At 40.8% G+C, this 27,847-nt stretch overlaps 1 protein-coding gene across 1 annotated transcript; it reads left to right on the top strand.

Moving 5' to 3' along the window:
* The first annotated feature begins 246 nt into the window (after positions 1-246).
* Positions 247-27,847, top strand: LOC102693539 (stearoyl-CoA desaturase 5). Its single transcript, XM_015336750.2, has 5 exons — positions 247-723; positions 14,909-15,039; positions 18,085-18,290; positions 21,869-22,101; positions 23,392-27,847. Exons 1-5 carry the CDS (start codon positions 510-512, stop codon positions 23,580-23,582), a joined length of 975 nt encoding a protein of 324 aa, XP_015192236.1. The 5' UTR covers positions 247-509; the 3' UTR covers positions 23,583-27,847.

Genomic DNA, 27,847 nt, shown 5'->3' with positions numbered 1-27,847 from the left:
TGTAAATAGAGTTGATGTGTCTTCCTCACAGTTAATCTAAAACTGGGGCGATGCTCTGTGATGCTTTTTCAACTGTACATCACTGTTGCCTTCAGTTTGTTGAAAGCCATGTCTGACTTTGCCTCGACAGATCCATCCGGGGGCCATTTAAATGTATGCAAAGCAGATGAACTAAGCTGTCCAGATATGTGTATATATATATCATAAGGCACCCTTTGACATCAGAACTGCTTTCTCTTTAAAGCACCAGAACTGCGGCGTGTGATTGGTTGCGGCAATGCAGGTCTCTTTGTGTAGCTGTAGGGAGTTCAGCCCTCGTACATCATCATGGGTGAGATGCTAGCGGCATATGCTCATCTCCTTTGCCAGTCGTTTCTGTTCTAAGCTTGGGGAAAAAACGCAGTTCTTTATTATTAGTGACTAGGCGTCCTGCGCAACGGTAGTTTTTTCATATTTGGTTAGGGGTGCTTCTTTCCCCCCTATTGATAATCAAGTTCGTGTATGCGGAGATGGTGAGTGTGGAGAATGGAAGCAAAATGCGGAATGGAGAGGGAATGTCGTGCAAGCCGGTGGAAGCGAAGGGGCAAGAGGCGGCGGAGGCAGCCAGCCAGCGTCCACAGCAGATCGTCTGGAGAAATGTCATTCTGATGAGCCTTCTCCACATCGGAGCGATTTATTCTCTCACGCTCATTCCAAAGGCGCATCCTCTGACATGGATGTGGGGTAGGTGTCTGCCGGGGGTGTATGAACAAACAGCTTCCATGTATGCATGGCGTTTTCATTAACTTTGTAAATAATGTCATGTAAAACAAGGCGCTAACCTTTGTATAGGTAGACCATATGGCTTCCTGGCGGTGAATGGGTGTTAGCGTGCTGTTTTAATGACCAATTAACATCTTTTGAGAGACTGCATTCTACAGTAGGTTGGCTGAACTGAATAAAAAGCTGTTACATGTAAAGGGGAGTTGAGCAGCCTTTTGATGGAACGTTTTCTTTTTCGCAGCATTGTTTTTGTTAATGTAAATGAATAATTGTGTGAATCCTAGTGCGTTTGGTTGCTAGGAAGCGGGTTTTTCTTTATACAGACACCACTTTCCGTACCCTGTTGATATTCAGAAGTCGACGTTTGAAAGTTTGATAGATCTGCCGTGAAGTCAAGAGAATCTTTACCCTTGAACATGGGGCATGTGCATTTAAGTGACATTCCTTTTATGGTGTACTTTGATTTTTATGCCAATCAATCTAAGGAATAATTGGTAATAATAATTATTAATATATTATTTATTTTAAGAGGGTGATGTGTAAACCAGTAATTTGGTATGCAATGGTATGTTGGTATGTTTTCATATTTCTTGTTTGAAAAAAAAAATCACTATGGTGCACTATGTTGCGTTTATTAAGGCTTGTGAATTTAGTTTCATAAGAGTTATTAGACATTCTTGCATATAATATTCTCGTTTCCTATATTCACTGAATCATTCTTCGGTATATACTACTAGCACTCAAATCAGGAAAAAAAAGATACATTTGACTTTTCTGCGACATACTGTATATTAAAATGTAATGAGAAATAATTTCGTAACTCGTTTCTTCGTGTGTTTAGGAGGCGTGTTTTTAATATTATTTTAATGACCTAAAAAAGAGAACAGTTCACAGTTTAGTAAAGTAGCTCTTCTTTAGACTTTAAGAAAAGACACTGCAATCATTCATAGCAATTAGATGTCCTGCTGCCTTGGATGAATAAATTGTTCCCCGCTGAGATTAAATTACACATTCCCTCTTTACTGCCCCTTTTGTACAATCTGGGCTGTAAAGGATGGTACATTTCTAGGATGCAGCCAGGCTTTGCGTTCGACTGGCAGTGATTTAATTTTCTTAATAGATGTGGTGCGTCTAGTAATGTTCTTGTATCATGAAACTTGTAGTTGTGCAGGAAAAGTCTATCGCTCTTTACCGCCTCAGACTGCAATTTGTGCATTTAAAAAATCTCAATGCTGAAGTAATTAGCGTTACATTGGCGATAGTGAAGAAACACTTCGCGTTTTCATTTATTTACATGGTATTTGGTGTACAGTTGCTGGGGTCACCGCCGATAAAAATAGCGCAAGGCAATCCAATGTACTGTAACAGCAGTAGATCTTTTATTCAAACCTGCCTTCCCCAGCTGCTTCTGGCCTGACTGCGCGCCGTTAGGCTGATCAGCTCTAGCAACGCTCTTCAGTGGGGTCTGCGTCAGCCGCGACTCTTTATGCACTATTTAAATAACCATTTATACAGAGAAGCTGCTTGTCTATTATTTAGTGTCTTTGAATTAAATTGTAACATTTTAATATGTAGTACATAACCCTGGGGAGTGCCCTAAAAAATACAGGAAGGTGTATGAAGTAGAGGTGCTTCTGTTGCTGTCACATCAATGTACAATACCAGTAATGAATACAAGAGAACTATGACTTTTGTAGCACTGAACCAAAGCGATACTCTAACTAAGACCTGCTTTGATGGGGTTTGACACATCGCATCTTCGCTATGTGCCCATGCACTGGAGAAAAGCTTGATTGGTCTGTCTGACCATTTTGGTTATGTATGTCTTTGGGTTCTTCATGGGCTTGTTCTGTGTCAATACAAAACATAAAAACTCTACTAATTCAAGATTATCCAAAGAGAGTACTGTATGTTCTAAAAAACTCTTGACCAGAAAGGTGCAGGAGAGAGATGTGATTCTTCCTATATGGCTATATACAGTATGATAGCTGCAATAAAATCAGAATCAGGGATACCAGAAATCACTTTTAAACACTAGATGGTGGCAAACTTTTCCCCATCAATTTTACTTGGTTATTCCTTGAAGAAAGCTTCAGTTCTTCACGAACAAAGCTTAACTTGGTTATTTAGTGGTCATGTCTGCTGCAACTTTTAACAAAGCTGAAAAAATAAACAAATGAACATTGAACATGATGCTGTTCTGAAATTGTTTCAAAATGTTAAGTCTCTGTAGTTACAATTACTACCAATTTGTCAGTTTGAGAAAAAGAGGAATCTGCGAGTTATAACATCAGTTGTTGTGCTTCAGTGTCACAGGGTGAAATCTGTATTGCTAAAGAAAGGAGATTGGAACATTCAACTAAATCCATTGTGAAAATACAGCTTTTGTTTAGGTATTTAAGTTCAGATTCCACATTGGTAAGATGTTACAACATAAAAGAGGTGGAGCACGGTGCATGCTATCGATTATCACAAACAGTGGAAATGTACAATTTCCTACAGGCACTTCTATGGCATTACTTTAATTTAACATAACATCACTTTATTAGCCCTATACAATTTCTTGCATTAGGAATTCATCTTTTCACATACCTCAACTTGCTCTCCATGAGACACAAAGATAGGTAGAGAGCCTGTGGTCAGAGCACAGGGTCAGACATTTATTCAGCACCCCTGGAGCAGTTGGGGTTAAGGGCCTTACTCAGGGGCCCAACAGAGTAGGATTCCTCTGCCAGCTGCAAGATTTGAACCTGCAGCCTTCCAGCCACAGGCACAGATCCTTAGCCACAGAGCCACCACATACTATATATCTGTCACTGCATATTTATATCTGTCAGGGCCTGCATGATATCAAGATACATAATATCAAGCTATTAGAAGCTATTAGCGGGTAATTTCTATTGTATTCTAAGAGGCATTTAAAAAGGCAACAAATGCCATTAGTTCCAGTATTCAACTATTGAATTTTATTATCTGGCAGTATAGACGGCTGGAATCCTGGAGAGGACATCTGTCTGACAGTGATTTAATGTGGACAGCAGGAAGTGCAGACTTGGACCTGGTAATGTGATAATGGGCTATGGTATGCACTCTTGCAACTGTACGAGAGGGCCTCTGTGTTGCAGTACAAGCATCCGGACTTGCTTCTTGCAAGATATAACCCACAGATTTCTGTATGGAAAAATGCCCTCAAACTTTAATCATACCCCTAATGAAATAAGAACAATAAGCATTAAATAAGGGAAACATTTATAGAATGGATAATCCATCATTTTTTATAAAAAATCAAAAAATGTTATACAGTTATCTTAATAGCATTGCAGAGATCAAAGCCATGTCTGCCACAAATAATTAAAGTCCAAAAAACACACGGGTCACACACCACCCAGCCCTGTGGTTAGTATTTTGTATATCTTTCTCTGGCAGGGATTACACTGACTAAACCCCTCCTGCAGTGTGTTGTGAGGTTCTGGCACTCGAGAGGGGAAATTTATAAACACTCCTCCAACTGCTCTCAGAACTTCACACCCTTTGGTTTCTACTTGTGAACTGCCATTTCAACTTAGGATCACAAATGTTCAAATAGAATGAGGTCTGGAGATTGAGATAGCCAGCCGAGAACATTTATTTTGTGGCCAATGAACAATTCGTCTGTTGATTTTGACTCATGCTTGCCATCATTATCATGCTGAAATTTTCCATTTTCGACCAAATGTGTCGAGTCTGCTTCACCTCTTTTTGTGATTAATCGTCAGAAAATGTTTCTCCCTTGAAAGTCACAGAAATGCAGGTGATGTGGAATGGTAGGTTTTAACACTTTGTATTCTGAAGATGCCAGTGTGTATTGGAGGTCTCCATTTACAGTTGCCTCCCAAACCACTTGTTTCCCAGCAAGAACCACACCTATTATTGACAGAGTTGCCACTCTACCATTTCTTAAAATGATCACTACCATAGAAAATTACAGATTCACCTTATTCTAGATCCTTTTATAGTCCTCCCCCAACTTGTGGAGAGCAATGACCATTTGTCTGCAATTTTCAGAGAGCTCTTTGACCTTAACCATGATGATACATGCTGCTACTGTGTTTTCCATGTGTTACTTCCTTTTGGACCCTCGGCTTGACAAGACTAGACCATGTCATGAATTAAGAGGTTGCAAAAAACACTCAAAGTCGCCCCAAGGACTGAGAAAATGAGGGAATCGCGCCTGAGATAGTATGGACACGTGCTCTGCAGCAATGACACATCGATGGCAAAGACCGCCCTCGAATTGAATGTGGAAGGCAGCTGGCCCCGTGGATGACCATTTACGCGCTGGCTGGATCAGCCACGCAAAAGTCACCTGCCGAGACGCTGCAGACTGTACAAAGTGGACAAATCTGTGCAAACAAGCAGACCCCACATAAGTGGGAAAATGCGAAGGAGAAGAAGAAGACTTCTTTTTATACCCCAGGGAAACAGGAACTTGTACTTTCGTTGTAGTTTGTACATCCAAAGAGCAGAATGTTATTGCAGATTTGTTTTTAATTTTCTTAAAAAGGATACTTAGGTGTGAATAAAAGTGACCCTCTTATTTTCTGGAATTCAGTTATCTATAACAAATATGACTTAGGTCTGTGCAGTGGTATTTTGATTAAAGTGTAATATCATTAATTTTTTAAAATAGACAAACATTTCTGTTCTTTTTTTTCTAGATGGGACTATATGTTGGACTGCTATATTTGTAAATCTGTTCACAGTAGTCAATGATTGATCGTGTTCATTAAAAGTCCTAATGTATTATTTTATTACAGCTGTTTGTATAAATTAATAATTGGAGATATTATTATACAGCTGTTCTGGTACTTTTTTCCAAAGATCTGTGTGTAATGTTCCTTAAAGAGGAACTGCAGTCCCAGTTTCTCAGACCGGTTATTAAACCTCTGTATTGAAATAATTTCATTGGTGTTATAGAAAAAAAATACAAATTTTGAATTAAGCACAAGATCGTGAATTTTGTAAAACTACTGTAAGTCGTTATTGCAAACCCCTGGTCTCTCCATAGGCAAGAGCAAGAGTTTGTGCAAACTGTAAAATTAAGTGGCCCTTCCTGCTCACTAGTCACTATAATGACTAATGTAATGCGATATAAGTGCGAATAAGCACAGATTGTGCAGTAGACACTTCACTGCAGAAATGTTCCAACATGATCTGCATGCAGAGTTAAAAAGTAAATAGTATTTGTCAGCAAAACCGTCTTGCAGTCAAAAGCAATATTTCTATTGGCAAAAGAGATGTATTCACAAGCTTGCTTTTATACAATGTAATAGGGCTGCATAACTTCACAGACGTTAAGTTACCTCAGTCTGCATCGAAGAATATGGCACTGCCATATTTTTTTACAAAAAGTGGAGGTTTTACACATTACTGTGTACATTTTACTTTCTTTGTGGTTTCAAATGCACTCATCAATGCTGATTCTTTCTGACCCCAAAATATGAAAATAGCTATGGAGTTCCTCTGAAAACTGACAAATATTTCCAAAGGTAGGAAATCATAAGCACAGCTTTATGATTTTACTTACAGAGATGAACAGAATTATGAGAGTACTCTTCTGCCATCTGCGTGTTTCTACTGGTTTCTCTTGTGTCATGTTTTATTACATGTGGCTGGTGCGATTTAGTTTTGTTCTTTCCATCTAGATCAATTGCCATGTCATATTGAAAATTCCTGCAAAAATAACTCCAGAAAAGATATCTCATAGCTTCTTTTCATTAAGTGCATAACAGGAGCAGATGCGTCTCAGATGTCATTTGCACGCATCACTATGTGCTTAAGTGATACTTTCCCCTTTGTCCATTGTCTCCCCTGCATGTGACATGGGACACATATCACAGGACAGCATGAGAACAAGTAGAAATAAGAGAAAAGTAAACACACTATAAGTAACTGCTTTAAATCCTCCAATATCAGTGAAAGAGCCCTCCCTGTTGATCATTTACTGCCTAAAAATACATATCTGGAAAATCAGCCTGGTTCTTCTGAGGCAAATTCAGTTATCGTCTTCATTTACTGACACACTGGATATTCTGCACGCTGTTCAGGAATACCTTGGCAGCAGTAGTTGTAGGAGGTGGCGTAGCATAGCACAGCAGATAAGGATTTGAATTCATGCCTGACAGGCGCTGCTGTGGTGCCTTGAGAGAGGTAGTTTACCTCAGAGTCTGCAGTCCACCCAGCTGTATCAGTGGGTAACAGCATTGCAGGAGGGTGATTCCTGGTAGTCCCATTCAGGGGGGCAGTTTTGTGCTTCCTTGTCTAAAAGCAGGATAAGCTGTGGCTTTGGAGTGGACTTTACCTTTTTACCTGCTGGTTTTGTATTGGAAATGTTTGAGATTGTTTTGCTACTGCCTGCTTTTGCATCTATTTCTTTTTTGTACCAGAACTCCGGGTGAAATATATTGTAATGGCAAATTATTAAAAATATTTTACAATCAATTTCCATTTTCTGTTGTTAACTTATAATATGTAGCAGGGACCTGCAGTATTTTGAGATTTGTTTGTATTGTAACGCATAAGGCCTCCATTGCTTGTGAGAGCTGGCTTACCAGAGCGGTAACGTCACCGCCCTTCCTTGTGAATAGCAGGGACCGTAGCCGGTGGGCTGAAGGGAGATTTCCCTTTGGCTCAAGAGGCTGGGTCCCTGTTGAGTGATGCCGGAGGCCTGAGTTTGAGTCCCCGATGGTGGGGGGCTGACCTGATGCGGCAGTGGTGAGGGTGACCACATGAACCCCAAAGCGTTACAGTATGTTTGTTTATGGATAAGAATAAACTATCATCTTGGGACGTCTGAAAGTGTTGAAGGCGTAGATCTGGGCCACTGGGGATTAAGCATTAAGCTGAAAGTGGAACATTTAGCACACAGACCCACACTTTCGACTGGCAATATGACAAAAATGTGAATAAATACTTCAGTCACACTCCAACAAAGAAATGTGCTGTAAATGACATTAAGAAAAGATCAAATGTCTGTTTTTACATCTAAAAATGAAGTCATAAATTTATGTGTGGTTTAAAGTTTTGCAAAGAGTAAAAAGAGCCATTTTCACAACTTCCTGTAGCATCTTGTGATCCTTCTTTTTTTTCTTTTAAAGTGTATATTATTCTTCTAATTCAACAGCTCTTTGTGTAAATAATATTATTTCCCAGTTGTTTTCTGTGTTTGTTTGGAAAGACATTTATTTGTCACTTTGGGATAATCATATGTAGTTTTTGAACCCTTTGCCCTCTTTTGTTTCAGAATTAATGGCATAAAGAAGTTTCCTTGTTAAGATTGTACCCTCATATAGCGACAAGTAGTGATGTGCATTACTATACTAAGGTTGCTGCTGGAAGAGGTGTTAGTGGGGCCAGCAGGGGGTGCTCACCCTGTGGTCCATGTGGGTCCTAATGCCCCAGTATAGTGATGGGGACACTATACTGTAAATAGGCGCCGTCCTTCGGATGAGACGTAAAACCGAGGTCCTGACTCTCTGTGGTCATTAAAAATCCCAGGGCGCTTCTCGAAAAGAGTAGGGGTGTAACCCCGGTGTCCTGGCCAAATTTCCCCCCTGGCCTTTACCCCATCATGGCCTCCTAATAATCCCCCTCTATGAATTGGCTACATTACTCTGCTCTCCTCCCCACTGATAGCTGATGTGTGGTGAGCGTTCTGGCGCACTATGGCTGCCGTCGCATCATCCAGGTGGATGCTGCACATTGGTGGTGGTGGAGGGGAGTCCCCATTACCTGTAAAGCGCTTTGAGTGGAGTGTCCAGAAAAGCGCTATATAAGTGTAAGCAATTATTATTAAATTATTATTATTATTATACCTACAGGCAACGGGGGTACTTAATGAAATGATAAATTGTGGAACCAGCAAGACAGCAAGTGTAAGGTTTCTATGGAGATACAGGCCTTGCAAAACCAGGAAAGCCCTTAATTATCTGTAAACAAATGAGGGAGTACACAAAAACAAAGGGCACTCATTAATGCATTTGTGCAATCTGTCTTTTAGTGGAAAGAAAATGCTAATATGAATTAACTGGAAAAGTCAAAGTATTTTTGTAGCTTCAAAGGGGCTTCATAATTAAACCCTGAACTTATTTTTGTGTGTGTTCATATATATTATGTACACATTATAGAATGAGAGGTTGTACGATGGGGGACCAGTTTCAAAGCCCTGTAAGTGCTTTGCACACCTGCTATGACAATATTTTTGCTGTGATGACGTATATGAAAGTAATGTCAGCAAGAGTACCTGCAGCAAAACATCGAGCTTCTAAAGTGGGTGCTGCACAAATGGGAGCCCTATGTTTGAACAGTTCAGTCCTTTTTTCAATTAGCATGATTGAAAAGAAAAGTAGAGGCAGAGAACGGAAAGACTGACGGTGATATTTTTAGCCTGTTTGATGAGGCCTCTGGCAGGTCTTCTTTCCGTGCCCAAGTACTGTGTGATGGTTCATAGAAGACAATCATTACACCTGCCACACGGAGAGCAGAGAGACGGGTCTTATGGTGCTGAGGGAGGGTTAATCTCAGGGAAAGGCAGCTGTCTGCTCCTGCCTCCTGGACTGTGCGAAGACTTGGAATTGCCTCTCAAATGCACAACATTTTTTTTTAAATTACTACTCCAAAAAGAGGTGAATACATGAATGTGTCTGTTTTCCTTATGCCGTTCTTGACTACCTTGTTTGGAGAAAAGGGATTGCAAAAACCACTTAATTAGAAGGAGAGCTAGCTAGCCTCCTCACCCAGACAGCATCATCTGCTTCTGCAACTGGCGACGTGCAGAAAAGAATCCCAAAAAGACCGGAGTGGAATTCTCCGGTGAATCATTTCTGCTGATGTGGATTTACAGTGCATGCAGAGGAATCAAGCTCATGTCTAGTCTTCTCTTCCCATGGGATCCAAGCAGACCTCCTGTCCTACTTTATGGACTCCAGCCTGTTGCCCTACTAAACTACATACCAATGTACTGAAATCTCATCTTGTGTTTTTTTTTTAATAAATATTTTGTGCTCATGTAGTAGATAAGATTATATAGGATTTCAATACTGCAATGGACTGGCGTCCCATCAAGGGTGTATCCCACCTTGTGTCGCTTGCTTGCCAGGATAGGCTCTTGCTCCCTTGCAAAAGGAGCCTGAATTAGATGAAGCATTAGAAAATGGCTGTATGGAAGATGTCGATGGGTTGCAGCAGGCTGCACAAGAACATCCCAGTGTGTATCTCAGCCCTGACCCATGTAGACCTGAATTGCGGTCATATGAGAGGTTGACGGATTGGAGGTTTTTAGCGGGTATCCGTCTGTCCAAAGAGAGGCATAACAAAATCTAGTTGATTTCACAGGGTTCATGTTTCATTTCTTGCAAAGGTAGATGTTTCCTACCTGAGTCAACGTTCCAGTGTCTTCAAAGAGTCCCTCACTAACAAGCACAGTGTGGGTAGGAGCAGGTGTGTGTTTGAGAGGTGGCTGTTTTGAATTGGCATTCTGCCGTTTCTCATGTCTCAACAGGAGCGCAGAACTGGCGTTTTAAACAATAATCTTTGAACGTCACAGGTAGAATTCTTAGAATTTTTTGTCACCATCGCCATTTGTCTAGTATTTCTTCTCCACCTTACTTTGCAGCTGTTGGATGTTTCATATCCAGTCCTACACTTCACCTTCTTACAAGGTAGACTGCTGCTACTCTCTGATCAGCTTCAGTTCCCTGGTCACGCTGTAGAAAATGACTGCATGGGACCCACTAGGAAAGGCTTTTGATCGAATCCTCTGATCTTTAAGCACTAGCAAACATGAAGCAAATTGGGTTGAATGGTCTCCTCTTGTTTGAAATCCTTCTTCTAATTCTGTCCACCACATGTGATCCGTCAAACTCGAAAACAAAAGTAACAAGGGTACTTTAAAAATACTTTTAAATACTTTTCTACATATCCGGCATTCTATAGATACACTTGCATTAGGATCCCTTCTTCGCCTTTAATCTTAACTACCTCCTAAAATAGATACAAAACATTTAGCACTGTTTCTCCAAGCCTGGCCTCATCACTTATACATGACCGAAGGGATTGCCGGGGTCAAAGATGTGCAGATTCCCAGCAGATCGGGAAGGTTTCCCAGAGTTCAGAATGTGTGCGAAGAGTAAAAATGTGAAAGATACGGAGCAAGAGAGCCTAAAAGAATCGAAAAAAATAAGCATTAAGCATGGTAATTAACTAGCCGTGTAGCCACAGGAAATAGATCTATTCTGCCAGTAAATGTATTTTATGGGACTCACCTGGTCAATTTGCTGAGTTGCAGTTGAATACCCATTCATACTGAGTATTTGAAGTTCTCTGGTTAGATTGTATAATTAAAGTTCATTCTCATTTAAAATGGTGAGAGGTGGTGTTCTTTCCCTGCATAGAGTTAAATAAAATAACTACAAACATACTTACATGGTGATTAAAATAAAGCAAATGGACAATATTAAGAACCATAGACAGTCATGCAGTAAATGCCTGGGATTGATTCCATTATTCATGTGCTGTATTCTGTATAAGAAGGATAGACAGGAATCTATGTGAGTGTTGTACACTATTGTAATGTTCATTAGACCTGGCTTGCAAAACCTAGTGATATTTGTTTTTAGGCATTTCGACACACAGTAAATAGACACACTGAGACAAATTAAAGGTATGTTTGACTGTGTACAGGTTGCCGGGTGAATCTCACATGGAAAGAGTATTTTAAGACCCTATGCGAGGCAGCAAATCTGGAAAGGAATAGGGAACGGAGATGAGGGCAGACACACAAGGTTTAATGGTGCTCACAGTGATGATAGGGAAGTCTGTGCAGAAGTGAAGGGTAGGTATCTATTGCAACCAAATCCAGGGAGGTCCACAGGAGAATCAGGAAACAGTCCATATGTCCATTATCGAGAAAGCTTAAATAGGAAACTTGACTAGACACACCAGGAAGTAATAATTAAAAGGACTATCTAGAGAGGATTAGAGTGCCCTCTGGAGGAGGGATGTCATCCATGACAGAATGTGCATGCATATGAATCTCAACAAGAGTTTCTGGAGTCTGCTCTGCCACTGTGACTGTTCGTGTTTTTAGAAACTCAGCTACCTTTTAGTTTGTCCCACTGAGCCAGCTTCTTCAGGCTCTTTGTGAAAGCTTTTTTGTCTTGCCCAGTGTCAAATCTTAGAAAATGATCTCCTGTCATTTCAGCTTTTTTGTGAAATCAGTTTCTTTTAACTACACATTGCTTTTCTCTGTGTGTTACATTGGTTGTACTGTATAACATCTAACTTAAGAAATGTAATATTAACCTTGCAGTAGTTGTAGTTTAGTTCTACATAGATCTTTCCCAAATATAATTTTACTTTTGAATATTCTGTACTTGTTTTATTTCTTCATTTCTGATTTTTCTTTTGCCATGGGGCATACAATCTTATGGTTCCGGTCAGCATTTTTATGTTTGTTATTTTTATGTCTTTTTTTATTTGAAGGAGAGCCTTTTGAAATTGTGCCCTGCATTAATCTGTCATAAGCTTTTATAGGCTCCTTTAACAGAGGTGTTTGAACATCCACCATAGTCTCCCAACATACCCTGGGTAATTGAATAAGGGCAGATGGACTGTCTCGGTTAACCTTGATATTACTGCGTCAGCCTCCATCACTGCCTGGAAGATTCAGGCTATCAATTTCTGAGAGACTGTCTGACTATCACACGAGCAGAGCGGTAAAGCATCAGTACTGAAATTTGTGCCTTCCAAGGCAATCCAAGGTCAGTGATTTATGAGGTAATTTGGATATTCCAGCTCTTAAAACTTTACAAGATGTGTGATATTGGCACATGTTGTTAAAATGTTGAATGTAACAGCAGGTTGTAATGTTAATCCAGTTTAATACAAAGGAGCTGGGAGTGACAGGATTACAGCTTTGATTTATTTTCTAAAATCTAATCAAGGCTGAAGAGAGTTGTCACTCAGAGCTTGCGAATTTCAGTCATAAAATTAAAATGACAGTACATGAAGCCTGGTATCAACAATCCTTATGTTCTCAGTACCACATTCCACAAAATGTTGCGCTACATGCAAATGCTCCCAGCTTTCGCCATCACTAGCATTTATTTTTCTTGATTGTCCCCATCCATTCTTTTTCTAGCCACTAGTCAGATCCTATCCCAGCAAGCAGCGGGTACAAGGCAGGATACACCCTGGATGGGATGCCCGGCGATTGCAGAGCACGCACACAAACACAAACACACACTCACAACAGGGGCAACTTTCCCAGAAGCCGATCAACCTACCGTCGTGTCTTTGGACTGTGGAAGACACCTGAGCACCCAGAGGAAACCCACCCTCACACAGGCAGTACAGTACATACAGCCTCCACACAGAGAGCACCCCAGGTCCAGAATTGAACCCAGGGCCCCAGCGCTGCAAGGCAGCAGTGCAAAACACCGAGGCTCTGTGCAGCCCTGATCATTCCCAAACTGTATCGAATTCACACGCACTGTGGCAGAGATAGCAAAATTACAGTGGCTGTGTTGGAGGCCTGATAATGATGACAAGAGCACACCCTGCTCTGACTCTAATGTGACAGGACGGGCATATCTGCCGCCAGCAGAGAGCAGGGGGTGGTAAACCATAGCAGATCACACACTGTGATCACAGTTTCAAAGGCCAGCATCACAGGAGGCAAAGCAATAGGGCAGTTAGTTGTGTGTAACGGGTTCAATTCGTTGAGGCTGTTTTTATAGTTGTGAGTGGGAAGCTTCTCACCTCATGTCACCTCACATCACAGCTCATTTTTACATTTGTGTCATTAGCTTGTAGTGCAATAGAGCCAAAAGACTCAAAAGAAACTGTGTTTGTTCTTAGTAGGCATATACTGTAGAAACTCCTCGTCTTACACCAGGACCTTTTATGTTTTATGTTCTTACAGTTTTACTTGTCGTCATAATCTCCTGAAATCTAATTAGAATCAGCAAGGCAAAAATGGGATTACTTCCAGAGGAATGTTAGCGCTACCACACAACTACCCTCTTAATGTAGAAGTAAATACTGTACTGCAAATCAAAGTAGGTTATCTGTGTTTCAAATAGTAATGCAAAGGCCAGCTATAACTCTGTAACTGCAATGGGACCATAGAAAACAACCAGAGGCATTCTAGGGCTTCAAGCCATGTTCTACATTAACAGGTTAAAGAAACAACCTTTCAGTGGTGGGCCACAAGACCTACAGTATGAGAGCTTTAAGCCCCAGAATACATGCTTGATCCGTGTATTCAAAATCCTTAAAGGAACTGACAAAGTGAAGTCATGCTGTCAGTTGCATGATGCAGGTCCATACTAGTGACATCTAGACTTTATGTGTCAAAATGCAGATTTGACCAAAAATGTAATTTTATATATCACTTAACCCTGCGCTTGAGAAATTGATTTTCCTTCTTGACTAGAAATGTACATAAAATACAATGACAAAGATTCCAAACTAAATAGCTTCATAGTACTTTATTATAAAAGACAGTTGTCACATAATATTTACAATCCGGAAGTCTCTTAAAGCGGAAGCAATATTATTAAACCTGTCATTGCTATTTCTCTGAGCCTATGGAAATCGGAGCTGTTCATGAAGTCCAGGTTCTCTATCTCTGTGGGGAATGTGGAACCACCTGTGTGACAGAAACCAGATTCCTGTGACAGAGTGCAGACCCATGATTGATGCGATTTCCATTGGAGCTACATTTCCACTTCCAGTCCTGGAATGCAAATTCAGTTTCTTTTTCCTTGCTTGATCCTCTGGCTAGAGGATTATTCTATACTAAAACAATGCACCCTTGATACTGTAAATATAATGAGCAGTTAATTAGAACATTCCCTTATTAAATACGCATTGGAACCACTGTTCTTAGTTTGGTCAAACTGTAAAAACAAGATGACTCCTCACCTTGTGGTCTAAATCGCTGTGCTTTGATCCAGGTTGCTTCACGAAATGGAGGTTTTGAGTCTCACACCTAACCTTTTTATGCTTCCCATGCAGAGATTTTAAATGAGCACCTAAACAGAACATTTTCTTTCAGTCATTAAAAAATGGGTAATGTGCTTTCTCTCCCTGTCTTGTTTTGCAGCCTACCTGTGTTTCCTAGTCACAGCTCTGGGTGTAACAGCAGGGGCCCATCGGCTGTGGAGCCACAGGTCCTACAAAGCCAAGCTGCCTCTGAGGATCTTTCTTGCAGTTGCCAACTCCATGGCTTTCCAGGTCAGTGAGGGAGGGGGACAGTCTGCTCTGGTCCCCTGAAACTGTTCCCGAAGGCCAAGCTCCTCTGCATTGTTTAAACAAAACATGTCGAATAAAATGGTTCCTCCTGTCTCCTGTGCTTCTTTCTCCTCATGGTGTATAGTTTCATGTATCTGCATTTGTGCTTTACTTTCTATATTTCCTTCACTCTTGTTTCTGAAGTGAAAATACTGACACTTAAGCCCAGTATTCTCAGAACTAAAAATTCAAAGAAGGCAAATTTGAATAAGGGATTGACTAAGTATTGACTTTATGGATACTTTGTCTGAATCAGCACACTATAGATTGTGCACCTGCTCTTGATAGTTTTATAATAAAATTAAATTTTAAGTCACCTGCAGTATATTTGAGGCCTGAACTGGTACAGGCTATGCATATCAGTTATCTATGTGCACAGTATCTTTTACAATTGTTTTACACTTCAAGATACTTTTATAGTTTATTTGTATGTGGTTGAAAATTCACTGCAGACCAATGGATGTTAGAGGATATAAAAAAGCCAAGAGAGAGAACCAGGCTGGTCTCGCAGCTCACTACCTGCGCAGACGTACTGCGTAGTGTTCAGTCCACAGTACCACAGAACCTTCCGGCACGTTCCGCTCCCCAGCCATGCCTGTGAAGCCAGTGCAGCCCTTCATGCACGCTCAGCAGCAGGAGCAAACTGCTTCAATAAAACCCCATTGGGGTCTCTGCTGAGAGTTCTTGTGCAGCCAATTAGTCTGATTTGGACCAACACCAGGTGCAAACATGCACAGTATGGATTCTTATTTGCCTTTAAGAAGAGTTCAGAATCTCTTGCTCCAGTGCATTTACCCCAACAGCTGCACTCTGATAGTCTCTTCGCATTGTGTCCTTTGGGCTAACAATTACCTCCTCCTGTCTGCTGTACGGTGGAGAGAATCTTCCAGTCTGGCCATTCCTTGGTCTATAACCTTAAACTTGTCTTTTAAGGGGCAGCCAGGGAGTCACTCTCCTGATGCACAAATCCATGCCACTTTAATAATTAGTCTAAGAGGGATTTCATTAGCCCAAGGAATTATGTTATATTTGATTGGATTCCCATAAAGGGAAATGCACCACTCTAATGTGAATAAAGTACAATATTAAAAATTAATTTGAGAAACAGGTTTTATATTGCATTGTAGGCTTTGCTGATACATGCTCTGGCTGTTTCTCAGCACGAGGAAGCAGAACCATCTGAACAGACTTCTAATATCCTGGCACATCCAAGCTTACAGTATTAATTTACCCCTTTCTTGTGAAAACCTAAGACCCTTCAGTCCAGATGAGGAAAGACAAAAGTTCTCTTGACCACAGTGTCTTAAGGATTGAGTATTCCATTTTCACCCAAAACACAGAATATAATTCGTAGACCAAAACGGCCCAACCAGATTAGCTTTTCTCACCCACTCACCCATCAGAGCCCTACATCGTTGGCCAAAACCCCAAACTTCTTCATGCTTCACAGGAGCATCAGCACCACACAGAGAAGCTGTGCATCCCTCACTGTCACCACCCATGCCTGCTTGTGTCTGAAAAATCATGGGACTCGCTGTTTCCCTGGGAGCCAAGGGAGCCCCAGACAATCAATCTCAATCCTATGCCAGCTGCCAGTTGCAAGTTGGGGAATCCCCAGTCACACCAGCTAGCACGCAGGCTTGAACACATGACTGGACAAGTGTGACCTGTGTTTTCTGACGCACTCTAGAGCCCATTGTTAGAACTTAAAAAGGTTACAAAGGAGAGAAAGCCCATTCTAGCCCATGTGATATTTAGTAGTTAATTGATTCAAGGATCTTTTCCAGCTGATTCTTGAAATAAACCTGTGATACTCATGATACTCATGCGAATGCCAGGTTACATCCCATATATCCATCCCATATCTCCCATATCTCCAAGCAATCTGAGTCATCCACTCAGGGTGTCCGTACCAGATATGGGTACCAGATATGGGCGATTATCAGTCCCACCAGGCTGTCATTAATGAGATTCTTACTTGTTAACTGTGTTCATCTGCTCCTGTATTTAAGTCCTGGTTGGCTGATTGTAGAGTGTGCTCCTTGGTTCTAGCTATAATCACTTGTATCTACTTAGCGTAGGATCAAAAATATACAGTTCAATTAAACTCTAATCTCAGCAGTAATTCTTTCTCTTCTGACTCTTTCAGACCTTCATTTCAATCTGTTATTTTCAAGCCTTCAAAGCCTCACTGATAAACACTTTTATTGAGTCAAATGTGTACAGCACTGTGGTGCAGTGGTTAGCATTGCTGCCTTGCAGCTCTGGGGTTACTGTGTTCAATTCTGGAACTGGTGTGTTATCTGTGTGGAGTTTGTGTGTTCTCTCTGTGTTTGCAAGAGTTTCCTCCAGGTGCTCTTTGTCCCACAGTTCAAATATGTACTGGTAGGTTAATTGGCTTCTTAAATACTTGATTGGCCATGGTTCATCCAAAATAGAATCCTTTACCTAGTGCAGTGCTTCATAAGCTTCACCTGTTCATCTTTCTAACCCTATTCCTCTTTTATGTCTCTTACTGTCTGCTGTCCATCCCTCCTTAAAAACATCTAACACAGGAGAGCTAATATTTTGTAAAAACTAGCCTAGCAATAGATTCGTGGCTGGTTGCTCATTTCTGAAAGCACACAGCACATTCATGTCTAACCTCCCTTGTTGGTTTGCCAGACTTAGTGGATCCACACTCTGCAGGTTGCCTGCCAGTATTCTCTTGACTTGATATGGCTTTCTGTCACGGCAAGGTAATATCTTCAGATTCTGGCTAATTTCAGACTATGTGAACTGAGAAATGACCAGAATGTTCAATGACTATGTGAAAATGTCATACAGTTAATTATTACTGCCCTAGCTCCCTGTAGCTTGTAACTACAGAGTCTGTTGAACATCATTATATTTATTTGAAGAGCAGGTCCAAAACTGAGCTCTAAAGAGGCGCAAGGAAAGAAAGTCTCTTGATGTCCTGATCTCTCCGTTTCCCCTCTCTTCTGGCAGAATGACATTTTCGAGTGGTCACGTGACCACCGGGTTCATCACAAGTACTCGGAGACAGACGCCGACCCCCACAATGCTACACGCGGCTTTTTCTTCTCTCATGTCGGCTGGCTCTTCGTGCGCAAACATAAGGATGTCATCGAGAACGGCAAGAAGCTGGATATCAGTGACCTTCTAGCTGACCCAGTTGTAGTGTTCCAGAGGAAGTGAGTCTTTCCTTTTCACTTCTGCCCTGCGTTTGTGTATTAAACTTGTCATAGTCAACAGTGTCATGAGCTGACTGTTCCTACCTCGTCAATCGCCCCTTGACTGAACTGGAATATTCCTACTGATAGAGAACTGCGGAGTCAGGCTGGAGGTGGAGAATGCTTCTCACTTATAGCGACCTTCACAGAGTGTAAAAAGTTTATTAATAGCTTTTCAATGTAAATATTTTCTCTGTTATAGTGTAAATGCATTAGATACTTCTACATCAAATCAAGGTTCTTTAATATCTCTCAGAACAGGTTTGAACTCTGCGCCAGCCCACCCACACTTTACTGTGACTGTCGCCACCCCACCTACACTTTACTGTGACCTTCCACCCACACTTTACTGTGACTGTCGCCACCCCACCTACACTTTACTGTGACTGTCGCCACCCCACCTACACTTTACTGTGACCTTCCACCCACACTTTACTGTGACTGTCGCCACCCCACCTACACTTTACTGTGACCTTCCACCCACACTTTACTGTGACTGTCACCACCCCACCCACACTTTACTGTGACCTTCCACCCATACTTTACTGTGACTGTCAACACCCCACCCACACTTTACTGTGACTGTCACCACCCCACCCACACTTTACTGTGACCTTCCACCCACACTTTACTGACTCCCCACCCACACTTTACTGACTCCCCACCCACATTTTACTGTGACTCCCTGCTCACACTTTACTGTGACTGTCAACACCCTACCCACACCTTACTGTGACCCTCCACACTTTACTGTGACTGTCAACTACCCACCTACACTTTACTGTGACTCCCCACTCACACTTTACTGTGACAGTCACCACCCTACTCACATTTTACTGTGATCATCACCACCTTAACCTTACTATGACGCTATGACTGTCACTGCCCCACCCACACCCTACTGTGACTATTACAGCCTCACCCACACTTTGAGGTGGATTTCTTAGTTTAATGAAACCCAGTCCTTTTCCTGGGGATCCCTGTGCTCTTGCAGCTTTAATTACAGTTACACTGGTGATCATTAGTGTTAGATCATTAGTGTTCTTTAATTGATTTGTTTGCCTGTTTAGACTTTTAATTACATATTTCTGCACTCAGTCCTTGGTTTCAGAGATACTCTACTTCAGGTGTACTGTTCAATTACTCCACTTTGCAGAATGTTATGCAGCTTCTCCTCAGCTTATATATTACAGGTTTGTTTTTTTAAAACAACTTGTAAAAGGTGATTAATTTATGATGATCAAACACAAATGTGAATGAATATCTGTTTAATGTAAACACTCCCAGCACCATAAGTATTTTGGTTTTCAACAAGGGTCCTTTTGGCTACATTTCAGCTCACACCTGAATAAGGGATGTTCGGAGATGCAGAAACTGGTACAGGGTTGATAATAATTACAAATTCTGTTCAACATATTAAAAAAGAAATGTCTCAGAGATGAAATTGAAATTGATTAGCCCATGTGTCACGATCATTACTCCTCCTCTTAAGGGCGCTCCAGCCCTTCCTCATTTTGTCCCATTCCCCACACCTGTTCCTTATTCCAGCCCCTCTTTAGTTCCACCTTTAAAGCCAGACGCAGGCGTTTGCCCGGGGCTTCTCATTGAATCCCGTTTCGTGAGAGCCCGGGGTCCTGCTGCGTCTGGCTCTGTTATGGTTTTAGTTTCTTGTTCCTGATTCCCTGTCCCGCCAGGCATAGGGCCTGGAAAGAACTACACCTGACACAAAGACTAAAAAACCTGGCTGTAACAATAACCAGTAGAAGAAAGACTTTCTCAGTACCAGACATGGGAACCAATGACTGTAGCACCTAGGCACCTTGTGTGTGATTTTTACGTACCACAGGGGGAGCTCTAGTGCTTCAAAATCCCTGAGAGTTTTCTACTGTGAGTGCTGTCATGCAAGTACTGTGTACTGAGAAGAGGAGCAGTCTGTGCTGTGTCTGTAACCAGATGCCAGCTGTGACCACCTAGCGGGGAGTTTGTCTAAATATCTTAAAATGTCAGTATTACTGTAAAAACAAATACCAAATTATATACTTAATGTAAAAATAAATCCTTTGTTCTAAGAAAAACCTCTTTTAAAACAAAATGGTAATTGAACAGGTCCTTGAATTCTTGTTGGGAGTACTTTTTCAACAAAGCTTGTCAGTCATCTAAAGTTTATGCTTTCATTGTCTGAATCATTAGGTTCTCACAATCTGGGCAAAAACAATTGTAAAATAATTGTTAATCATGAGTAAAATAAATTAATTTTAAAATGTTAAACCATTTTAAGATCTGGTTAGGTTTTCAGAAAGAGATAAACTAGAATATATGCAGTAGCAGTTATGCTATCGTTGTAAATAATTGGAAAGGTAATTCTGACAATGCCACTTAACTTATAGAGGTCTCGGACCTCTTAATTGTACAGTCTGGGGGCTGCTAAAGTAGAAGTAGTTCTTTGAGTGAACCGTGATGGTGTCAGTGACAGAGAGGACACACCATTCAAACCCATAGGGTTTATTTAGAACAATAAAAGTGCTTAGAGAGAAATCTGAAAAGAAAGAAGAAACATTACAGGTGTACAATCTAGAATCTCTTCATTATTAGCAACAATGCATTTTTAATTTCACTGGGATTCACAGTGTATCGCCAGAGTTACAATATAAACTATTCTGACAACACATACTAATCAACTACCATTCACACAAACAAGCCTGCAACAATATAAAGACAAATATACACGGAAGACAGACTTGCATTATACAAGGATCACTTTGCAGAGCAGAAACAGACTCTTTAACAATTAACACGGGCATAAGGCATACACCCATAAAGCCCAAACCAGTCTACAGAAAGATTTCTTCTCCTTGGATCCCAAAAAGAAATGTTCCTACTTTCAGGATAGACTGCATAGACTGTACATGAAAATCCCTTTGTTCCCTAGCAATGAGCACTCCCATTCTGCATTCTGTTGTAAAGATCCAATACTGGATCAGTACATTAGCATCTTCATCTTTGTAATTCATTTAATAAGTAAGCACTGAGCTAGGCTGAACCAGAAATGTACCAACCTGGGCTGTACTCTGGGCCCAAGAAGGCTCATGTCCATTATGGGTTTGTGGAACATGTTGTGAAATTAAATATGATAATACTTTAGATAAAATGCAGTAACACTATAGAATTTAACACTTAAAATGTGTTAAGAAGGCAACTGCTGTACAATTATTGTTTTCTGCTCTCCAAACTTCAAAATTGATTTCATGTCCTAAATGAATGCACTAAATGCATTCTTAGAAGGTTATTGTTGCTCTTCAAAGGGACTCTTCAAAGGGAAAGAGACCAGCGTTAACATAGATGCCCATTATAGGCAAATGACAGGAGTGAATAAGTCTGTAAACTATCACTGTAGCAATCCCCTCATGATCACAAAATCAGCTGACAGTGTTCTGTTGGGTCTGTCTGACGGTAGAAAATGGGTTATGGGAAATCAAACTTTCTTGAGTGATTGAGTGGTGGAGCTGGCCTGTTTCAAGTGACTCTGCCGTCTTTTGCAGGTACTACAAGACCTCTGTTGTGCTGATGTGCTTCGTAGTCCCTATGCTGGTCCCCTGGTATTTCTGGGGGGAGACCCTGTGGAACGCCTACTTCCTGGCCTCCATCTTGCGCTACACCGTGTCCCTCAACGTCACTTGGCTGGTCAACAGCGCTGCCCACATGTACGGAAACCGGCCCTACGACAAGAACATCAGCCCCCGGGAGAATAGATTCGTTACATTCGGAGCCATCGGTAATGTACCGGACCACACCCTTCCAGTCTCTCCACTCTCTGAGTGCCATTTTCCCCTTGGGTTTCTACATTCACTCTTTTTCCTTTACAGGTTCTTTCCATTGCTAATGTTTTTGTACATTCAGACTGTTCTCTTTGAAGATTTCTGATCTGCTTAGAACCTCCGACTTCACCACTGGCTTCTAAAAAGCCGAATTCTTGGTCAGAAATGAGTGCTGTTTTGTTTCTACAGTACATGTCCTGTAGAGTGAAAATGCTTGGTAATCAATCACTGAACTATCCAATTCAGAAGATCAGTCCGACTTTGTGTTTATACAATGAGTGTGTTTCAGTTAAAATGAGAGTAATAGATAAAACTTTATTGATCCCAAAGGGAAATTGAGATTGAGAGCAGCCCAGCTCAAGACAAGCAAAAACAGACATCAGAATAGACTAAAAAAATTAATTAAATAAGTACAGCAATACAAAATAAAAAATATAGAGTTAGGTGTGTGCAAAATATGCTCATAGTTACTGTAAAACAATAAAATATGTGCAAGGTATAGGTGTATACAGATTTAAAGTACCACAATATACATATTATATTAATGCAGTGTCCAACAAGTACAATAGTGCAACATGCTGTCTATACACGAGCAAATGAAGGGCTAACAGTCCTAGCCTAGGGCAGTGTTATACACCCTGACAGCCGCCGGGAGGAAAGACCTGTGGAAACGTTCCCTTGAACACTGTTGCTGGAGCAGTCTTTTGCTAAAAGTGCTCCGCTGTCTACTAACCGTCCCATGTAGCGGATGAGAGACATTATTCATGATTGCTGTGAGCTTGGTCAGCATTCTCCTCTCAGCCACCACTTCCAGGGGGTCAAGGCTCAGCCCCAAAACAGAGCCAATATAGTCATTTCTTAATAGACCCCCCAGAATCAGCTTCATCAGAATGATAAGCAGGTGTCAGGAGGAAAGACTTTTCCTGTTCCTATTGCTTTCCGTCCTTGCATTGAGATGGTTGTCAGTGAAAACCCAAGACATTGCAGCTCCAAATATACTAGATTAACAGGTGCTGTTTCCAGTTCTCTGTCAATAGAGTCAAGAGCAGGTTATCTGCTTGCGAATAAGACCTGCACACAACTATGAGAGCACAGGCAAGTTGAAAATTACAAAAGGAAGGGACACTCGGAGATGTCTTGTTTTGGTTTGGCTTCGGCCTAAATAAAAGAGGGGTAGAAAAAAATCTAATAAGATGCTGTTCGGGCCATTTCTTGAAGGCAAAACAACTTGTGTCTCTGTGTTACAGGTGAAGGCTTTCACAACTACCATCACACGTTTCCTTTTGATTACTCCACCAGTGAGTTTGGCCTGAGATTCAACCCCACCACCTGCTTCATCGATCTGATGTGCTGGCTGGGCCTGGCCAGTGACCGCAAGACAGCTTCCCCACAGATGATTCAGGCCCGCAAAAAGAGAACTGGCGATGGCAGTGCCTGAAGAGACCCTCGAAAGGAAAAGAATAAGGCCTTATGCTCTCTTTAACAAAAAAAAGGCAAAAAAAAATCAGACATCGCGATATTTTAGGAAAGCTAGTCTTCAGAAGCTCTTTTCAGGGTGGCTGTCTTTTTTCCCCTTCCCTCCTTTCAAATTTGTTTTTCTTTGCTAACAGCATGCATTTTAAAATGTTTTTATTAACGAGCATACCATTGAAAATGAAAGCATTTAATCTGTGTGCTCAAAATCCCATTCAGGATGAAATTGTCAATATAACCTTGTGTGTATTATTTTAAAGAAAGTTTTGTTTTCTACAGCTGTGTGCGCAAAGCTTTTTGCCGAATTGTGAGATCAGGAGTTTTTAATTGAGATAGTTCTGGGGGACTGATAGTGACATCAGCTCTCCTTCTTACTGGCCCTGAGATACATTATGCACTCACAAGTGGCATGTTTCATTAGGCTTCAGGGTAGTTGATAAGAAGGCTCTCTGAAGTCACAACAGCAACTTTAAAAGACCCTTTTTTTAACCAGATTCTTGAAATCAATTTTTCCAGGCTCTGGACAAAAGATCCAGGTCAGTATTGCAGGTTTTTCTTTTTTTTTACTGAAAGTTGACACTCTTCAATAGAAATGTGTACTTTTGCCTCAGTTCCCTAGAACCACCTACATTCATATGCTTAAATTACAAGACAAACAAGAGCATTTTCCTCTGCAACATATTAAAGCAAGAGAATTTTCATGTTAAAGCAAAATCATTACTGTATATATTGCTTGCTCTACAACTGTGGCCTGGATTCTCCAGTAGTAGCGCTAGATTGGTTGAGTGCCTCTAGGATATAGTGGGGAGATTTTGCTAAGTAAATAGCAGCATTAGGTGTGGAGCTGTTTAATTTCTCTGTTCAGCACCAAATGTTCCTGTCTTGAAGCAGTGGTCTGGCAGCTGTTGTGCACATAGATTCCCGTTATTTTCAATATATCAGTTTGGAAGAGCTCAAAATCAAAATCAAAGTTAAAAAATTAGTGGCCAATTACGAGTTTGGAGACCAAAATAAGCAAATACAATTCTGTGTATTCTGCATTCCATCCAGAATTGCATCACTTCCCAGGATAGGCTCCGGGTCCCCTGTTACCCTGTATTAGATAAAGCAGTTAGAAGGTTGATGGATGGATTTCCCATTACTACAAACGTTTTAGGGCCTACGAAGGAGGGAGACACTAGTGACTTACGAAAAATGAGCTGAAACAACATACACTATCTAGCGGCTGTTCTAGAAACTAGAAGTATCGAAGGGATGGTTGCTCGACTTGCTCGACTCGCTCAATCACGAGGTTTAGCATTAGAAAAGTTTGAAAGTGCATCATGTCAATCGACGTAATTCAATTGGCATTTACCCCTCTTTTTGTACATTTTGGAGTGAAAGTGCCTACGGCCTACTAACACCAAAATTTGGGCCTGGATGGAGGGAATTCTGTGTATTTTTACAAGCCAAAAATTAGGTTTTACCCTAAAAATAATGTTTTATTTATGTCCTCTGCATTGTAGAGGATGAGTGTACACTGCACACCTTCATGTTGAGAAAGCTGGCCACCCATTGAGGCCAGACCTCCTCAGACAGCATTGTGCAGTGTCAGGCTTGGAAAGACAAGGTGAGGCATGATGGAACCTCTTGTGAAGTGTAAACGTCAATAGCAGAAAACAAAGTTAGGTCTTCATATCTGGTTCTTATTTGTTTGTCATCATTTCCTTAATCATTATGGTAATTGAAAGTCATGTCATCAGCTTAATCTGTGAGTGTTGCTTCAGTCTAAGGCTTCTGAGGAAAGAGTCAGTTTAATGGTCTCTTAATTGTACAGCAGGCTTCTCATTTCAACTCAGATGGCTGTGTTGAGGTGACATAAAATCCTATTTTAACTTTTGCTTGCCTCATCCAAGAGAAACAAAGTTCAGGAGGGTAATAATAGAAAGACTTCCTGCAAACAGTGGAATAGGATTATTTCCATAATCAATTCCTATCAACATACCCCACCCAGGTTCCTTTTAATTGAATGACTTTCTAAAAAGAAGTCAGCCTTATAATTTCTGTCAGGGCACAGTAACTATGTTGCTATGTTGAAAAGCTCTGTTTAAGATTAAATATTCAATAATGTTTTGTATAAGAAAGAGGTGGTACAGTATTAAAAACCCTGATAGATGATATAATATGTCATTGGAGGTACCAGGGTGGCACTGTGGTTAGCATTGCTTCCTCACAGCACTGGGGCCCTGGGCTCAGTCTTTCTTTCTCTTACAGACAACAGTTGTTCAAAAATTGCCCTAAACTGCATTTGGTTAAGTTGAAAGGCTGTGTGACATATAGAAACATTGGTCTGTGACAAATGATACACGAACATGTGACTTAAAACCACTGCCAGTGACTGCAGTTTGCCTCCTTGTCATGTTATAAAATACAGTCCCCTGCGAAATTAGGCAATTATCTCTATAAACCTTGGGAGCCAAAATTATTCCATGGTCTGTGAAAATATGTTAAAAAATAAGTGTCTCCTGTTCTATAATCCCATCATATGATCAAAAAGCTGTTAATTGAATTGATCTTTTGATTCTAGCTCCCCGTGACCCTGAATTGGATGAAGTGGGCAGGGGCATGGTGGTGCAGTGGTTAGCATTGCTGTCTGGCTGTTCTGGGGCCCTGGGTTCAGTTCCACACCTGGGGTGCTATCTGTGTGGAGTGTGAAGAGTGTTGAGTTCCTCAGACAGTTTATGAAACCTCTTGTCTATTGTGTTTTAAACTTTTAGAGACTCAAGACAATCAACATAAGACTAATTAGAAAAACAAAAGGATTGTGATTCCTAACTAACCTAACCTATTCCTAACCCAGCAGAATGACATTGATCTAAAATACTCTACAGCCCTGATGTTCCTCAACACAAGGCAGGTTTGCAGAAGGTGCTTCAATTTAGTTAATGATATTTGTCATCCATCAATTTTTGGAGACCTCAATTTTTGAAAATGTGTGTGAATAACCACACTAATGAGAAAGAAGCATTCCTCACACTGAAAGACACTTGATTTTCTGAAGATAAGGTAGTTTAAGAGATATCTGATTTTACCTAGAAGTATAACGAATCTTTAATTTGATCATCTGGGAATACTTTCAATTAAAACTGTTAAATAATTCCATGACAGTCATGACTGCATATTCACTATGCAGTGTATATTAGATAGTAGGTTTGCTTCTCAATTATTTTTTTTCAGTGTACAGTAGCTTACCAAGCTTTCCAAACCAAAAAAAGCCCATAGACCTTATCATCCCTTACTGTAGCAACATCAAATATTTTTTACAAGCAAATGCATTGTGATTTTCACTAACATGGCTGTAGCGGCTGTGGTCAGTCTGGCAGGGAGGAGGTGCAGTTAGAGTGAGCCTCAGTGGTAAGATGCAAAGATGCACTTATTTGCACAATTGCAGAACAGCTTGGAGTGTTGTCCTAATTATGTTCGCTTGTGTTGCTGGGAACATCAGCCCGAATGTCAGTGTATTGGTCTCATTGTACTTCCCCACAGAGAACCAGACTTAGACCTAAAGTGCAGTTCCCTAAAACCATCTAAAATATGTATTTTATTCCACATTTATGATGTACTGGGTTGGCCTTGTCACGTACTGTATTTTTTCACAAAGTATTTGTGCTCTAAGGTGCTTTGTGATTTACAAATGTCTTTATACATTTTGTGTTTAAAGCATAATGCCCCTTGACAAATTATTCCATAGAAGCCTAACTTTTGAGTGATTGTAAAAACTTGAACAATGCCAAATCACAGTTTTATTACTGGACATTTCATAGTGCTAAAATCATTTTCTTCATCCTGTAAAAGTAGAGGCTGTGTTATGGTGTAAAATCCTATGAAGACGTTGTCAAGGTTGTGTTACCGACTGTACTTCTTTGATATTCTCCATCTTTCTGTTTTCCTCTGCTGCCAGAGTTCTCTGCCCTACCCTTTTTAGGTTCGGTTCTCACTCTTGCGTAGATGAGCTTGTTGAAACCTGTCTTCTTTCCAAACGTGTTCAGGCACAGGTGCACTTTGAGAAAAAAAAAGTGTATTTTAGTATCTATTTGAATTTATGGTCTGTTGTGAAGTAGGATTCAATAATGCCAAAATTATATTTCATACAGCAGATGCTTTATATGTCAATGTGTTGGCTTAAGTGTCATTGGCTGTAGTTACTGTAGAACTCTTACTGTTTTTCAATAAATTCCTGCAAATGTACAA

Source organism: Lepisosteus oculatus, chromosome 3 (assembly GCF_040954835.1).
Source record: "Lepisosteus oculatus isolate fLepOcu1 chromosome 3, fLepOcu1.hap2, whole genome shotgun sequence".
Lineage (NCBI taxonomy): Eukaryota > Metazoa > Chordata > Actinopteri > Semionotiformes > Lepisosteidae > Lepisosteus > Lepisosteus oculatus.
Note: the sequence above shows the minus strand (reverse complement) of the source record. Positions and strands in the feature narration are given on the sequence as shown.